Raw genomic sequence first — 16,506 nt, 5'->3', positions numbered from 1 at the left:
AGTGGACTTTTGATATAAACTTTGGGCTGACCCGATAAACAAGATGGGCCGGGTAGAACTAAAATGAGGTAAGAACAGTTCTCAGATTGTCGCTGACGAGACCTACCATTTGAATCACCGGCAATCCGTCGTGAATCAGGTTACTAATTTCTTTAATATTATTATTCCCCTAGTTACAGTTCTTAAGTCATTACAGTAGCACCTCTTAATTTTGAGATAAGATTATTATACCAGATGAAAAACCTATTGTTTTCTTCAATTAAAACTGAAGAAAGATTTTTAGAAACTTGGCATCGGGAATCTTTAAGTGAAAACCCATCACTCAGATTAATTTTAATTGTTAAATGGGTTAATTATGTTCTTAATTTTTAGCAACTGATATCACTTTATTATTTTATGTCAAGTTTAAATTATCATACATTCATACTTGTCATCAAGATCAATCTACCTCTGTGTATGCACTTGATTTGCTTTGAATCTGACACATACATCATGTGTGTCGGTTATTAGATATAGTTACTACACTTATTGTCGTTCAAAAACTGCAAATATTATTTCTAGTCCTTGATATCCGTTTCCACCCGAACCCATTGACCCGGACTGATATTTTCTAAAACGGCCCGTTTTGACCCATTTTAGGAGTTTTGCATGCATTGCACTGTTAGGATTTTGATCGAGTGTTAAAAGAACGAACTCGATATAAGTTGAATGAATTTGATTCCAGTTTTCGAAGACGTTGACGATGACATCCTTGGGTACATCTAAAGGCGTTTTGGAGTTTGTAAAGTTCGCCGTCTACGTTACGGTTCCAATCGGGCTTATGTATTTCTTCGCCAATGATACTAAGAATCTTCACAAATTCATGGGCGGGGTAAGTATATATTATTATTGTTACATTTCAGCATTTTAATCTTTGTATCAGTGTTATGAGTCATTTGTATCTGGTATGAAGCGACAATATGTTGTGTACCCTCCCGAGGGACCGAGACCGCAATCACCAGAGGAACTAAGAGAAATGGCCCGTGAACTAGCCCGCAAACGAGGCACACAATCATGAGCGGTAAAGTTTATATCGTTTGCATTATCTATATGTTCCATCATGAACGTGCGTTTTTACTTCATGTTATGCGCTGTCAAATTTCAATAAAAATGTATCAAGTTACTTACATGTAATGTTATTCTGTTATCTTAAAGAATGTGGTTGTAAACCTGTAATTGACATTTATGGCATCGACATAATATGTGATGAACTGTTTTCGGGCCGAGCTTTTATGGGTAGATTTATAAGTCAAAAGTTATCATGTGGTCCGGTTGCTGGCACATAAGACAAGATGAGTGGAACCGTGGAAGCACAAAATCCATTCAATTGTATATGTATATACGTATGAAAAGTGAAAACTTCAATGAAAGTATATTGTGTAGATTTGATGGATTTCAACGGATTTGGTTAATGTCTCGTCCAGGTCGGGGGGTGAATTGGGCCCTCTGAATGAACGGTGAACCAGTCCTACGAGTGAAGCGTTTGAAAACGTGGGTGTGAAGACTGAAGACTAGACCGAGTTGGCTATGTTTGGTTTGGTCCTTGGATAATCCTAATTTACAAGTAGTTGTGACATTTTAAGATGCTTGATGTCGTTTCTAAGATATCTCTTGGTTTGTTTTCGCTTTTGTTTTCTACTGGCTTGGTGTGACGCCCCATCTAAAAGACAACTATGTGATGTTAGGTTTATTTTTGAGTTTTGGTGTGGATTTTAGTTGTGGCAAAAGCTACTAATAGAGTTGGGGAGGGTGAGAGAATGGAAAATCTGTATTATAAACTTATAAAGGATAAGAAGTTGCTATTGCGGAGACTCTCCCGGCTTTAAAATACCCTCTTGCGTGTAAAATGTGACTAGGGGAATCATAAACCTACAACATAGAAGAGTACTAATAATAATAATAATTGTGGTATACCATCGATCAACATATAGTTAAGCTATGAGAGGATTATATTAGCAACAAATAAAAGGGCATATAGTAAATAGACACACAAGTGAAATACTATATGCTCACTGTAGAGGTATGGTACTAAACCTGGTTTTACGACCCTAAACTTATTATGTTTGGCTTATTTTATTATATGGACTAATACAATGTTATTGGGCTGAGGGGGTTTTGTGGAGGTAACCCTAACTGGGCTAGGCCCATTAGGGTACCATGATGGTGGCCATGAGGCTCTCTATATAAGGAGGTCTCCACCTCCTTATTAAAGGGTCATGCTCAATAAGAGCCACCACCATAACCATTTTTTGTGTCTGTAAACAAGAGATCCTCAAGATTTCTTAGCAGTCACCTCCACACCCCCGAAAGGCCATCGCAGATCTCAAGCAACCGGAGAAGAAGATCAAGACGTGGCTCGTTCATCTCGAAATCCGTGGAAACATCGTCATGGATCAGGTTAGATTCATTTCATGTTTTGACATTGGCGCCATCCGTAGGACGGTAACGAGCTACCCTTCGATTTTCGTCTCGGTTCTCGGATCGGTTCATCCATTATTCAGATCTGTTCATCCATTTTCTCCCAAGAAAAATCCAGATCTGGAAGTTTACAGAAAAGATGCTTCAAGATTTGTTCTATTAAAGCTCAAAAAGATCCATAGATCTAAAAGATGATTCCAGATCTGTGTTTCTGGAGTGACGCAGATCTGCGTTCACACACAATGGGTGCCGGATCCATATCTGATTTTTCAGTGTTCAATGCTGGAATAAGTCCTAGATCTATGGCCACAAAGCAGAAAATTGGGAGCAAAAAGGAATGCACAAAAGAATAACAGGCTGTGTACATCGGTGCTCCTCCATCACCACTAGAGCAACTAAAGTTAACAGTCTCGGAAAAATTCCGCCACCGCGGAAACCACCATGTGGGTTTTGCGCAAAAGACTGCCACCATGTGGGTTTTGTGCAGAAGACTGCCACCATGCATGCTCACCAGTGGGTCACCATTCCGCCGACATGCGTGAGCGCCCGCGAAAACCACCGCGGAAACCACCATGTGGGTTTTGCTCAAAAGACTGTCACCATGCATGTTCGCCAGCGGGTCACCATTCCGCCGCCATGCACGCGCGCCCGCGGATTCTCAATCCGCAGCCATACATGCGCGCCCGCGGAAACCACCATGTGAGTTCGAAAGACGACTCCGTGCTCTTGGTTTTACGTAGAAGACTCCAACACCATGCATGTGCGCAACTCGCCTCCATGCATGCGCACGCAACTCTCCGCCATGCATGCGCGCCCGCGAGTCACCGCCCCGCCGCCGTGCATGCGCACTGCCAAGTTATGCGCCACCGCGGTTCGCCCGCGAGTCACGACTCCGCCGCCATGCATGTGCGAGCCTGATTTTGATTTTTGCATACATGTTTCACACTTCCCTTTATTAATTTGAGCAATATGATAACATTATATTGACATCAAACTAAAAATAAAACGAAGTAAAACATACATGCGCGAGCCATCACGCATGCGTGAGCATATGCATGCGCCACCGCATCACATATGCTCACGCATCACATATGCTCACGCATATTGCATATGCTCACGCATCACGTATGCTCGCGCATATCACATCTGCGCATGGCGCATCGCATATGCTCACGCATATCACATCTGCGCGTGAGAATAAAGAAGACCTTGCGCAGGCCGCGCGTAAGCGACACAACAAATGAGAATAGTCTAATCCAAATCAAGATAAGGACAACCATGATTGTACTCATCAGACGAGACAATAGTCTAATCCAAATCAACAAATGAGTCACTCTCCACTCATCAGACAACCTTCCAGAAGGTATCTTTTAAGGAATAAAGAATTTGCTGGTGTTGACAGCTGCCAATGAAGGGTGGACAACTCAGCAAAGCCCATGTGCCACCACGTGATAACACATGGGTCAGGTGAAATACCTTGGTCAGAGAATAATCAATGAAAAAGCACCAGGTGTCCTAAGTACACGTGGCGCGAAACAATAGGAGGAGGCCAAAAAGGCCATGATTGGGTCTGAGCCCAATCATTGGAAATCCTAATACTATAAATACCACACCACCTCAACAGTTGATCGCCACCGCGCATGCGCATCGCTAAACAACACACCGCCATCATGCTTGCGGATCACCGCTACGCAATCACGTCACAAAAGAACACTGCGTCACATGCGTGGGCGCCGTCGCTTAACAACACTGCGTCGTTATGAAGATCACCATGTTTATCTGTAATCCGTTCACGGCGTGTCAACCGCTTTCCCATGCGGGTAGGCAGACAAAAGCATGCACGGCGGAGTAACACACGCAACCGCGGATCACATACAAACCAGCATACCAACAGCGCCATTGTAGCGCAACAACGCCACTATAGCCACGTCGCATTCGCGCCACCGCGGATCAACATTCTGCCACCGCAGTCGCAGATCAATCCTTCGCCATGCATGCGCGCTCAACTCCCGCCATGCATGCGCGCTCAACTCCCGCCATGCATGCGCGCTCAATCCTTCGCAATGCATGCGCGCTCAACTTTCAGCCGCTATGCATGCGCGCTCAATCATTCGCAATGCATGCGCGCTCAACTTTCAGCCGCTATGCATGCGCGCCCGCGGATCACCACTCCGCCGCCATGCATACACGACCTTGGATCATCACTCTGCCTCCATGCATGCGCGCACCGCAGAACAACACTCCGTTAGGCGAACACCGATCACCGCTAACAATAGCACATGCGTGGTTACAAATCCCTCAAGTTCAGCTACGAGTCGCACAAGCACCTATGACATTATTATTATTATCTGGCCGTTTGTGCCTCCATTATTATTTTGAAGATAAGCCGGGATAGTCATCCTGCGCAGAAGAGGCCCTTGTGGGCCAGTCATTATCATCACATTATAGCTCTGCACCATCATTATCATAAGGATCACAACATGTCACCATCATGGAGAACCTCCCAAAACTCAAAAGACAATAAAGACAAGGCCGAAGAAAAGGGAAAAAACCGTCTAATGTCCTAACACACCTTATAAAGTCCAGCGCTCCACCTAAACGCTTGCACGCCTAGGAGCACCACTGGACTTGGGGGGCTTGTAGGGGTATGGTACTAAACCCGGTTTTACGACTCTAAACTTATTATGGTTGGCTTATTTTATTATATGGACTAATACAATGTTATTGGGCTGAGGGGGTTTTGTGGAGGTAACCCTAACTGGGCTAGGCCCATTAGGGTACCATGATGGTGGCCATGAGGCTCTCTATATAAGGAGGTCTCCACCTCTTTATTAAAGGATCATGCTCAATAAGAGCCACCACCATAACCATTTTTTGTGTCTGTAAACAAGAGATCATCAAGATTTCTTAGCAGTCACCTCCACACCCCCGAAAGGCCATCGCAGATCTCAAGCAACCGGAGAAGAAGATCAGGACGTGGCTCGTTCATCTCGAAATCCGTGGAAACATCGTCATGGATCAGGTTAGATTCATTTCATGTTTTGACACTCACAAAAGATTTCATGTATACATAGAAGGACCAACTTAACTTTGTATGACAATCAAATTTAAAGTAATACTTTGTGCTTGCTTAACATAGAAATTGTGGAATGAATATATCTACATTATATTATATAGTTATTTTCATGATTTTATCTTTCTATATCTGCGGGTAAGATTAAGTATACTATATAAATTATAAAGGTTTTTATTTTAATCTATTTAAAACTTTAAATGTCTGGAAAGTGAACATAAGAGGCATTTAGAGAACTCTGAACAAACTTATACTCGAAAATGAACCAATGAAGATAGAAATCTTCATTGACGAGATAAAGGTGTTAAGTTTTTTCTTTTTTAAATAAAAAGTTGAGCTAGGTATTTGAAAATTGATGGGTCTAGTCGGCGTGTCATACCATTGCTAGCTTCTCGGTAGGAGGGGATTGAATTTGTTTGTTTTTAATGAAAGTGGTGTTTAAACAGAAAATAATATATTAAGGATCATTAATCGTTGTCATTTGTCAAGGTCATGAGAAATTTCGTGGGAAGAAGAGTCGTAATTTTGGCTCCATCAACCACCATGAAATTTTCACCGACAGCTATTGACTTGGGAAGTAGACTCGGTTTTCCTTCTTTCTTCAATCATCATATTCATATTAATAATAATGTTAACCCCCTTTCTGTAATCAACACACATTTTCACCTCTTTACCGGTAATAATCTTTCAAAACCCATCTCTGTGATTTTAAATTTCTTAACATGCCCACCAAGTGTTCGATCATTTGCTTACTTGGTTTAACTTTTGGATTAACATGCTATCATGTCATATTCTACTTGTTTTTTATGATGAAAGTTTGAAACTGTTAAGTGTTTACTAACATGCCCACCAAGTGTTTGATCATTTGCTCACTTCATGTCCTTATAAAGTTCTTGCAAATTAGTTATTATAAGGGTTTAACACTTTATGCTCATTCAATTTATAATTTGAAGCTCTTTTTTCTTTTAATTGTTTTTTATTAGCTAATAGCTGTGATGGCGGATATACTACCAATCGGTACGATATTAGCTGTGGCGATAAGCCAGGTCATCAAAACAGCTCAGGCAGCCAAAGATATAGTTATTGAAAAGGAAAGTTTCAGGACCCTTTCGGCTTACCTTTTCGACATCGTGGGTGTGTTAAAAGAACTCGAGCTAGGAAACTTAAACGAGTCACCAATCACAACAAAAGCCCTGGAGAACCTCGAAACCGATGTCAAAAAAGCCAACTCCCTTGCTGAAAAATACAAAAACCGAGGCCGGTTCTACTTGCTAATCAAATGCAGGCACATTGTTAAAGAGATACAAGATGTAACGCGAGACATCGGGAAATCGTTAAATAATTTATGCCTTGCAAACTCCGAGATCTTATCTGGGATATCTGATGAAGTGACACGGTTGCAAAGCGAGATGCAACGAGCCGAATTCGCCACGTGTCAGTCCCAGATTCAAATCTTGGACAAGTTAGACCAGGGTCTCGCTAGTCAAAAACTCGACAACGGTTTTGCAAATGATATTATTGTGGACATAGCTCGAGCCGTGGGCGTGACGGTTGAACCGTCTGAGATTCGCAAAGAACTAGACAGCTTCAAGAGAGAGAAATTAGAAGCTGAAAATCGAAAAGAAAGAGCCGAGGTTTACTTTTTGGAGCAAATTATCGAGCTGTTATCGCGAGCTGATGCTGCTCGGGATTTTGAGCACGTTAAGGATCAATACATGCAACGGTTACGTGTAATCGAAGGTCATGATCCAAAATCAGAATCTATTCCACCTTTTAAGGCATTCATTTGTGGAATCACTAAAACCGTTATGGATGATCCGGTTAGTCTCTCTAACGGTACTGCATATTCACGAGTTGCTATTGAAACATGGTTCGGTTCTGGTGAAACAACCGATCCCATAACTGGTGAGCCGCTTGAAGATTTGTCTTTTAGGTCGAATATCCAGTTGAGACAGTCAATACAAGAATGGAAAGAGCTCAATTATTGCATGAGAATTAGATCTTGTAAGACAAAATTGATGTCAGAAAATAGTTCGAGCATTATAGATGCGGTTTATCAAATTCGGGATATTATAAAAGAGAATTCGATTAATAAAGATTGGGTTTCGATTGGTGGACTCACTGAGTTGCTCATTAATATCCTCCCAAACTTGCATCACCAGCAAGTTAAGACCGAAGTGTTGATTACGTTAAAATATGCAGTTGAAGGACATGCCAGAAACAAGGTTATATAATATTCTTTTTTATTTTAAGGTCTAATTGCTGCAAAATATCCATCAAAGTTCCAATTTTTTTGGACTTATTGACTATTTTTACATGGTCAAATTGAAGATATAGCAGAACTTTGACTATGTTGGTCTTTCTTTATTGGGAAAATCACCAAGTGACCATCTTAACCAATGTGAATTTCACAAAATAGCCACTTTGAAAATTTTCTAGTCAACTAAAGTTTTGACAAATGTCCCTTGGCGCAACAAATTTCAATGCTACAAAAGATTTTCATCTAGTGTAACAGATCCACTCTCCAGCGGCAGATGGAAATTTGTTGCGCCGTGTGGAAACTTCTGGTCGGTTGAAACAACTAGAAATAAGAAACGTCAAATGATATTCTTCTTGGCGCCAAAGGATGTGCCATGTAGTAGCTTCTGGTTGGCTGAAACACTTTCTTAACTAAAAACAAGAAAATCAAATGATATTCTTGTAAATGAAAAAACCAAGGCTATTTTGTTAAACTGATAGGTCAAAATGGTTATTTTGATGATTTTCCCCTTCATTTTAAAAAAGTTGAATGCCTGAAATAGAATTTAAGCAAAGCTAGTTACCTTTTAATGCAAATTTCTCTATTTTGAAATGTTCTTGCTCTAATATATGTTTTGTTTACCTTTTTGTAATTAACAGGATCTCTTGGTTGAGAATAAGGGCTTTTGTCACATAGTTCCATGCTTAGTGTATGACTCAAATCCATCTAAAGCTGCATTAGAGTTAATATATGAAATAGTGATTGATGAATCGAGTCAAAGTATGGATTACACCCGAGAACTCTCTCAACAATGCAATCCAGTTTCCTTTCTTGTAACAATTTTAAAGGGGACCGAGGTGGAATTTGCCGAAAAAGCGCATCAAATAATGCAAAAACTGGTAGATATTGATGAAGAAAATATTATTATTTCCGCCAAAGAAGAATGGTACAAACCTCTAGTTGATCGTATCGTTCAAGGTCAAAGGTCAACAAAAATGGTGATTCTAAGAAAGATTGTTAATTTGGAATTTGAAGAACATAACACAAAGATCCTATGTGAGCTCGGTTTAATCCCACCTTTATTTGAATTGGCATCTGCTGACTTGGAAGCAAAAGAGTTGTCATTATCCATGCTCGTTAAGCTTCTAACCGTTTCAGAAAACAAACACGTTTACTCAGCTTCTGGTGGCGTCCCGTTAATAGTTGACATGATGTGTTCCACACCGTTCCCGGTCATCATTCTTGCCAAATGTTCAGAAATTCTTGAAAAACTTTCTTCAAACGGGGACGGGGTCAAGTTTCTTGTCGATGCGAACGAAGCCCAACTCAATCTCGAGTCTTTAGTTGAAAATTTATTAGCATTTTTACAAAATACCCGTTTACCATACACCGTTTTGAGACCTGTTTTACGTTCACTTTTCAAGATTCTTGAATCTGAATCCGTTCTCGTGAAGACCGCGGTTCTTACTGCTGGTGGGATTTCTCTCGTTTTAAATCTTCTTGATCACGCCGATAGTGAAATGCGTGAAGCTGCCATCAACCTTTTGTTTTTGTTCTCCAACCACGAGCCGCTAGGCGTGGCAGAGTTTCTTTTAAAGCCGAGACGATTAGAGGCGTTTATCGGGCTTTTAGAAAACACGAACAAAAGTGATGTACAAAAAGCTGCAGTTGGGTTATTAGCAAACCTACCAAAATCGGAAGTTATACTCACGAGTAAGTTAATCGAATTAGAAGGACTAAAAGCGATTATCGAGATACTCGAATCGGGTAACACAGAAGCTAAAGAAAACGCGTTGAGTGCACTATTTCGGTTCACGGATCCGACCAACATCGAGGCTCAGAAAATAGTGGTTGAGCTCGGTGCGTATAGTTTACTCGTGGAGTTTCTGAAAAACGGGTCGGTTACCACCAAGGCACGCGCCGCAGCTTTAATAGGTGATCTATCCATGCGTAGCTCGGAGCTCACGATGACATCATCAACGGGTCAATGGTGCTCGTGTTTCGGTCGAGCCCGGGTCAACATATGTCCAGCTCATGGTGGTATATGTAGCGTGAAGGGTACGTTTTGCTTTTTGGAGGCGAAAGCGTTACCCGAGCTGGTCAAACTTTTACACGGGGAAGTCCACGCGACGGCTTATGAAGCCATTCAAACGCTTTCTACTTTAGTGGAAAAGGATTCCCCGCGAAGAGGGGCCCACGTTTTGCACGAGAGTGGGGCCGTGGTCCCCATTTTGGAAGTTTTGAATTGGGGTTCGGAGTCGTTAAAGGTGGAGGCTTTAGAGGTGTTGGAGAAGGTGTTTACTTTGACCGAGATGGTTGACTGGTACGGGTCAACGGCTAGGATGGGTCTTGTGAGGTTAACGGGCCGGAGCATTCATGAAGAGGGTCATCTTCATAGGAAGGCTGCTAAAGTGTTGTTGCTTATCGAGCGTCATTCGCGTTCATCAAGTTCGTTTGTTACTGGAGTTAGCGGCTGAAAATTGATTATTCTCATTTAGTTGGTATTGGATTATATATTTCTATTTGGATTTATATGATAGTATTTACTTAAAGGTGTGAAGTAGAAGTGTAGAACACAAATATATATTGATGACAAATGATATATATATATATATATATATATACCTTTGATTTCTTTTTTACAAGTCATATTAGAGCTCTTATCTTAGATATATTTTTTCTAATTTAAAAACCTTTATACAGGATTGAAAATCTCTGCACATACTTTAACAACTGAACCATGCCTTTAAACTTTTAAGTTAATATCAAACACAAATTTTCTAGAGCCCTTATGACAATTAGATTTTTTTTTATATCTTCTTAGACCGACTAACTCATACACCCACTAATCAAAATGACATCAAAAACTGAACCATCTCGCTAAATGATTATTGGAAGCCAAAATTTTCTAATTTGGAGTGGTCATTTGATTCATTACATCAAGAGCATGTCAGTGATGATGCTTACCTTGACCCTGAGTATAAATATAGATTCTTATCTGAAAAATCAGACATGTATTATTTGGTGTTGTTTTATTTAAGATTATGTGTGGAAGATTGGCATGGGTAGAGCCGTAGAGGATAAACGTCAATCTGTTGGCCTTTTGGTTAAGCACTATGTTGCACAAGGAAAACTTGATGATTTGGTGTTTGAGGGTATAAAGAAACAAACCGTGCCACAATCATTAACTGCATTTGCAGAATGCAGATATTTCCTCTCAATGCTTACTTGAAAAACGGCCAGAAGCAAGAGGTGGTGATACAACTTAAGAAAGCATTGGAATTTCAAGTAAGCTTTCATACTAATTATATTAATGTTAACATACTTTTAATCTGCTGGATGTTTCTATAACTGTTTAGTTAATAACAGGAAGATTCTGAAATATGGGAGCCCAAGCTACCTAGAAACTACAAAGAAATAATGCGATTTGTCAGAAATGCGTACTGTAAAGAACAAGGATCTCTACAAGAAGCTCTCTGATGGAATCTTCCTTCAAAAGGAGATAGTGGTTATTACATAATTTTCCAGTCTATCTCTTATGTATCCTGCCTTTCATACATTATTCAGAACTTATAAAAATCCAGTTACTATTTAGTCAGACCGATTATAGAGATCCGCTATAGAAGTAAATAATATACACACTTGGAAGAAAGTGATAGTTCATGTATGTTCATTCAACACCTATGTTTATGGCTTAATACATAGGGCGTCCTAAAAGTGATGTCAAAAACAAACATGCATAGAATTTACGCTTAACTTGATATATTTTGTTTTTTTGGTGCAGTGGTTACCAAGCGATAATGGGAAAACAAATAAAATGACATCAGCAACAGTGTTTCCTTATGAGAATCGTGGATCACATAAGCAGAGATATATTCATTAATCAAGGTAAGTTTTATGGGTGAGCAGCATATGTGCACATGAGCACACATCATAATAAGGTGTATATATCACTATTTAATATTTAACGAGTAAATTATTCGGTGTCCTTGTTGTTTGGTCGGAATTATGCATTTCATCTCTCCTTGAAACATTTTACAAATTTTTTTCCTTTCTGCTTACACTTATGGTTATGGTCTCTCATCCAAGTAAAATGACCTAACTACTCTTGGCACTTTGTTTATTCATTTCATAGTTTTTAAGCATTGGTTAAATATATAAAACATGAAAATGGATCAAGGGTAGTTTGGTCATATTACCTGGGTGAGACTATAAGTTTAAGAAAATAGCGGCATAAGGGACGGCACCCGTAAAAATATTTGACAAAATCCGTAATTGATGTGATGTCCTTTAACGGCATCTACATGAGGTACCAAAACCACAAATAACCCAAAAATGCACACCTAACAGTGTAATTACCGAGGAACCAAATCGTTACATCTGACAAACCATAGGGACAAAAATGTAATTTACTGACACTTTAATTTTTATTTGGTTAGAGAAGACTGAAAGAAAAAATAGAATAGTATGCCACATACTGGTTTCTGACAGTAGCAAAGATGGTGGATATTTCAAACTTAAAGATCAATATTTAGATGGACGTACACCCAATTTTTGTCGCCATGTGTCATTTACGGGGCACATTTGGTCTCAGTGGCGAAGCTTGGACGTGAGGGCCGGGGGGGGGGGGGGGCTCTATTTTTCGGTACAAAAGGGGTAAATTTATACTAAATATAAAAAATTTCGGACGAAAAACAAGTAAATTTACGTTGTTGCGCAAAAAAACAGGGGGCAGGTCCTTCGCCGCTGTTTAGTCTTCAATTTTGTGATCCAAGAAAAAATTTAAGTATACCTATATATGTGAACCTTAAGAAACTTTACATTCACATTTTGCAACATGGAGAGATGACGAGTTGATGATTGTCGAGTTATGTCAATTCTTGCCTCACGAGGTAGATATTGATTTTGAGGTTCTTTTAGACGGTTTTTCAAGATACTAGTGCAAAAGTGATTGTATATATATTCGAGGCATCGAGTTTCGAGCAGCCACTAACAATGTAAGTCTTTTTTAAAAATTACACTCTAATTGGTTCTTATTTTTAGAATATTTATATTGTCTGCAAGGGCAACATTTTGATGTTCTATGTTACACAGGTAGCACATGACGATATCATGAATCAAAAGGAAGTTGAAAATTTAAACTCTGAAGAAATGTATTAAGAGATTTGAAAATGATGAAAAGGTCCGTAGTTTTCTTATTTCATTTTACAAGTTGATAATTTTATAAAATTATTTATGATCTGGTAATAAATTATCTCATGTACTAGCATGTTTTTATGTAGAATTTATAAAAAATCTTGTACTTTGATTGGCTTCATATCATCCTGGCCCAACTAACCTATTGAGGCCCAATAAGATAAAGCCCAAATGGACTATAACTCGTGATCTGCCCAACTCGGTGTTAGGGGCCCATCAAGACTAATAAACACCGCGCTTTAGACTAGATTGAGGTGCAAAAATCGGGTATTTTCAGAAACCGGTTATGGGTATGGTCAACAAAAGTTAAGAACCGGGTCGGGTAGGAATTGGTTCCGGATATGGTCGGGTAGTCGACTAGTTTTTCCGGGTTTTTATCGGATTTCGGGCCGGGCCGTCTTTGGTTTTGACCAGGTAAATGTGAAATCGGTTTCGGCGGGTCCAATTCCAGGTACTATTTTTCTGCGATTAGGAACCGGTTCCAGGTCGGGTCCTGAACCGAGTATTTTGCCCACCTCTACTTTCGACCAACCCAATAGTATGTACTAGACTATATGATATGTAGATCTCGCTATATGTCAATACATATGCATACACGAGTGTGTGTGTTTATGCGTGCGGCAATCAACTATCATATGATGTGCTAAGTGGATATGGACTCTGGGGCAAGGCAATCAATTATTAAGATTTTTTGACAATTTCAGTTTTGAGCGTTTAATTCTCTAAAATGAGTATAGTATCGTTATGTTGAGAATGGTTCGTGAAATTTTTTATTTTATTTTTTTGGTGTGAAACGGAGAAAGTTTTGTATAATTACACATATATTTGGAACAATGCAACGTGTGTATACAGTAAAGCACAACATACACGAATAAATACAATATTTACTCTAGAATAAATATAGTTTTGCTATTTAAAAAGTGTAGCGTATTTATCACTCCACTGCTTCGCACCATTATGCGTACTTCACAACATGTTTAAATCCATTTGTACTAAACCTCACTTAAATTCATGAAATCTTTGCCTTCCTCGGATGCTAACCTAGCCTGCTACTGCTAGCTGTCAGGCTAAGCGGATCCACCCGATCCTCTTTCGGGTCAACAGGCTATAACCCAGACAAAGATATATATTAATGTTTGTTAACCAATAAACCGTCAAGGAGGCCCCTCCCTAGCTGGCTAGCGGTTGATATTCCCTTACTGCATCTATATCCCTACTAGTGGTTATTTGTTTGACAGCTTAAACTAGAACCCATACCCCACTTTTGATTATATAGGTTCCAGTCTTAATCAAGGGAATGGTCGGTAGCTAGTTAGTCTCATCCTAGAGTCATGTATATTAATGTTCACAAGTTGGTCTATGATAAAATATGTATGTATATGATAAAATGTGAGTCTTCAATTTCTCATTACTTGGTTCAACTACCCTCTCTTTACTTCTCTGATGCAATTTATATATCCCACTGCACGACACAATTTCCAACATCCCATCTTTGGTTTTGTTTTATTAATACTATATTGAAGTTATAAACAAAACACACAAAGTTAAAATTTGTCGTCGAGAAGAGAAAGAATTCAAATATAGTATTTTTGTTTTGAACGGGTATTAATTAATTAAATGTGAGATATAAGACAAGATTTCACAACAAACCATTCGGGTATTGCGCAAAATGGTTATATCACAAGTAATTCATGTTCTCAACATGCAAGTATAATGCTAATGTTATCTTTTTACAACAAGCTAGTGTTTCTTATTTTCAAATAAAATTTTGAGCAAGTTATATTTAGGAGATGAATCATTACAAAATAACTTTTCAAATACAAAGAAAAAAGACACTGCATAGAACGGACTCATTCAATATATTTCTAATAAAAAAAATTATATTCATATTTTGTGTTTATTGATTTTTATTTAATTCAAAGTTTCTTTATTACATATATTGGGGTTATTTTTGTTTTTACTTATAAAATTTTTAATCAGGTAAGAGCATATTGGTCATTTGACAATTAGCATAATGGATGTTAAGCGTTTCTAAAATATAGTTATAAGCATACTTTATAAACCATTAAATTGGTTAACATTATCATATTTAGCAAGCGCAGCTATTCCCACTTTGGTTAGGTAGTAAGGTGGTTAGCTGTAGAAAAGAAGGTCAAGGGTTCAATCCCTATAGACTATAGAGCGTAAAAAGTTAGTAAACGCATTTATGTGTTCAAGTTGACCAATTTATTAAACATGTGGTGTCTGGATTTACTTGTTTAATTAAACGAGTTATGCTAGCTTACAAAACAACCTAATTATTTTCATGCCGTGTCCGAGAATTTCGCATAGCTTTCACATTAATTGTAATAACTAATAAGTCACATAAATCACAGCATCAAGTCAGGTGAGCCGTCCACATTTGGCAAGATACAAGTCTGATTACGAAAACATTAAATTTAAAGTTTGAACAAAATCTGATTTTGAACACCAAAGTATAAAATCCAATATAACATAGTTGAAAGTCAAATGAAAATTGTCTCTTCAACTTTCTACAATAACAAAACAACAATATGTATGTTTTGCCTATCAAATACATAAAATTGTAAACAAATTTTAAAACTGAACACTTTTATGAACCAATATTCTCATCCTTAGGGACATGAACCGGGAAATCATCAATCTCATCCGTCCACGGGTTCTTCTCCTTAGCCGGATCAATCGTCCTTAACACCTTCCACACCGCACTATTACACTTGAAACCCGACCCAAAAGCAATCTGCCATGACCGATCACCCTTCCGGATCCTACCCTTAGCTTCCGAATATGCCAATTCGTACCACAGCGAGCTGCTCGAAGTATTCCCAAACCTATTTAGTGTCATTCTCGACGGTTCCATATGCCAGTCTGATAATTCAAGATTCTTTTGGAGCTCATCATGAACCGCTCGTCCTCCAGCGTGAATACAAAAGTGCTCGAATGCTAGTTTGAAATCCGGGATGTATGGTTTGATTTTCGTCTGAAACACTTTTCGGGCAAATAATGTTGCGAAAAACAATAGCTGTTCCGACATGGGAAGCACTAACGGGCCGAGGGTGGTGATATTCGTCTTCAGGGCGTCACCCGCGACCACCATTAAATCTTTCGAAAGCGAAACACCTATGTACTTATTTTCGTCTTCTTCTTGGAACACGCAGTTGTAACACGTGTCGTCCGCACCTTTATGTGTCCGAACCGTGTGAATAAGTTGGTATTTTGAACGACGACGGTCAGAGGCCCGGTTCGACAACAGGACCGCAGCTCCTCCCATTCGAAACAAACAGTTTGTCAAGAGCATCGATCGATTGTTCCCAAAGTACCAGTTTAATGTTATGTTTTCCATGCTAACAACCAATGCATATGAATCCTTATTCACCTGTATTACATATCACTATTAACATTGTTAAACACATGATTTACTTGAATTCGTAAGGGCGTAAACGAGCCAGGGCTCAAGCGTCATGATCAACTAAAGATCGGCTCGTTAAACAGAAAAAACAGTAATTACCTGGAGAAGTTGTTT

General features: G+C 39.1%; 2 protein-coding genes and 1 pseudogene across 3 annotated transcripts in view; 2 read left to right on the top strand and 1 right to left on the bottom strand.

Moving 5' to 3' along the window:
* Positions 1 to 715: 715 nt before the first annotated feature.
* LOC143613760 (uncharacterized) lies at positions 716 to 1,351 on the top strand. Its single transcript, XM_077087385.1, has 2 exons — positions 716 to 871; positions 953 to 1,351. Exons 1-2 carry the CDS (start codon positions 743 to 745, stop codon positions 1,055 to 1,057), a joined length of 234 nt encoding a protein of 77 aa, XP_076943500.1. The 5' UTR covers positions 716 to 742; the 3' UTR covers positions 1,058 to 1,351.
* A 4,658-nt stretch (positions 1,352 to 6,009) lies between these two features.
* On the top strand, positions 6,010 to 10,355 carry LOC143614110 (U-box domain-containing protein 43-like). The gene is made up of 3 exons (XM_077087637.1): positions 6,010 to 6,206; positions 6,514 to 7,755; positions 8,429 to 10,355. The coding sequence occupies exons 2-3, from the start codon at positions 6,526 to 6,528 to the stop codon at positions 10,244 to 10,246; spliced, it is 3,048 nt and encodes a 1,015-aa protein (XP_076943752.1). The 5' UTR covers positions 6,010 to 6,206; positions 6,514 to 6,525; the 3' UTR covers positions 10,247 to 10,355.
* Positions 10,356 to 15,495: 5,140 nt separating this feature from the next.
* LOC143614103 (3-ketoacyl-CoA synthase 20-like) overlaps positions 15,496 to 16,506 on the bottom strand; it is a 1,738-nt pseudogene continuing 727 nt past the window's right edge. Inside the window, exons 1-2 of the transcript XR_013150243.1 lie at positions 16,492 to 16,506; positions 15,496 to 16,359 (exon numbers count right to left, since the gene is read on the bottom strand). The exon at positions 16,492 to 16,506 is cut by the window's right edge and continues 727 nt beyond it. The product of XR_013150243.1 is annotated as a 3-ketoacyl-CoA synthase 20-like (transcript). The remainder of the gene's footprint in view (positions 16,360 to 16,491) is intronic.

Source organism: Bidens hawaiensis, unplaced genomic scaffold (genome assembly GCF_021521415.1).
Source record: "Bidens hawaiensis isolate Kalapana, Puna unplaced genomic scaffold, B.hawaiensis_p1.1 tig00002273_1, whole genome shotgun sequence".
Lineage (NCBI taxonomy): Eukaryota > Viridiplantae > Streptophyta > Magnoliopsida > Asterales > Asteraceae > Bidens > Bidens hawaiensis.
Note: the sequence above shows the minus strand (reverse complement) of the source record. Positions and strands in the feature narration are given on the sequence as shown.

Coding starts and splice junctions, on each gene's coding strand:
- LOC143613760 (XM_077087385.1), top strand. CDS start 743: ATGACATCCTTGGGTACATCTAAAGGCGTTTTGGAGTTTGTAAAGTTC. Junction 872..952: donor TTCACAAATTCATGGGCGGG/GTAAGTATATAT, acceptor TCTGGTATGAAG/CGACAATATGTTGTGTACCC.
- LOC143614110 (XM_077087637.1), top strand. CDS start 6,526: ATGGCGGATATACTACCAATCGGTACGATATTAGCTGTGGCGATAAGC. Junction 7,756..8,428: donor AAGGACATGCCAGAAACAAG/GTTATATAATAT, acceptor TGTAATTAACAG/GATCTCTTGGTTGAGAATAA.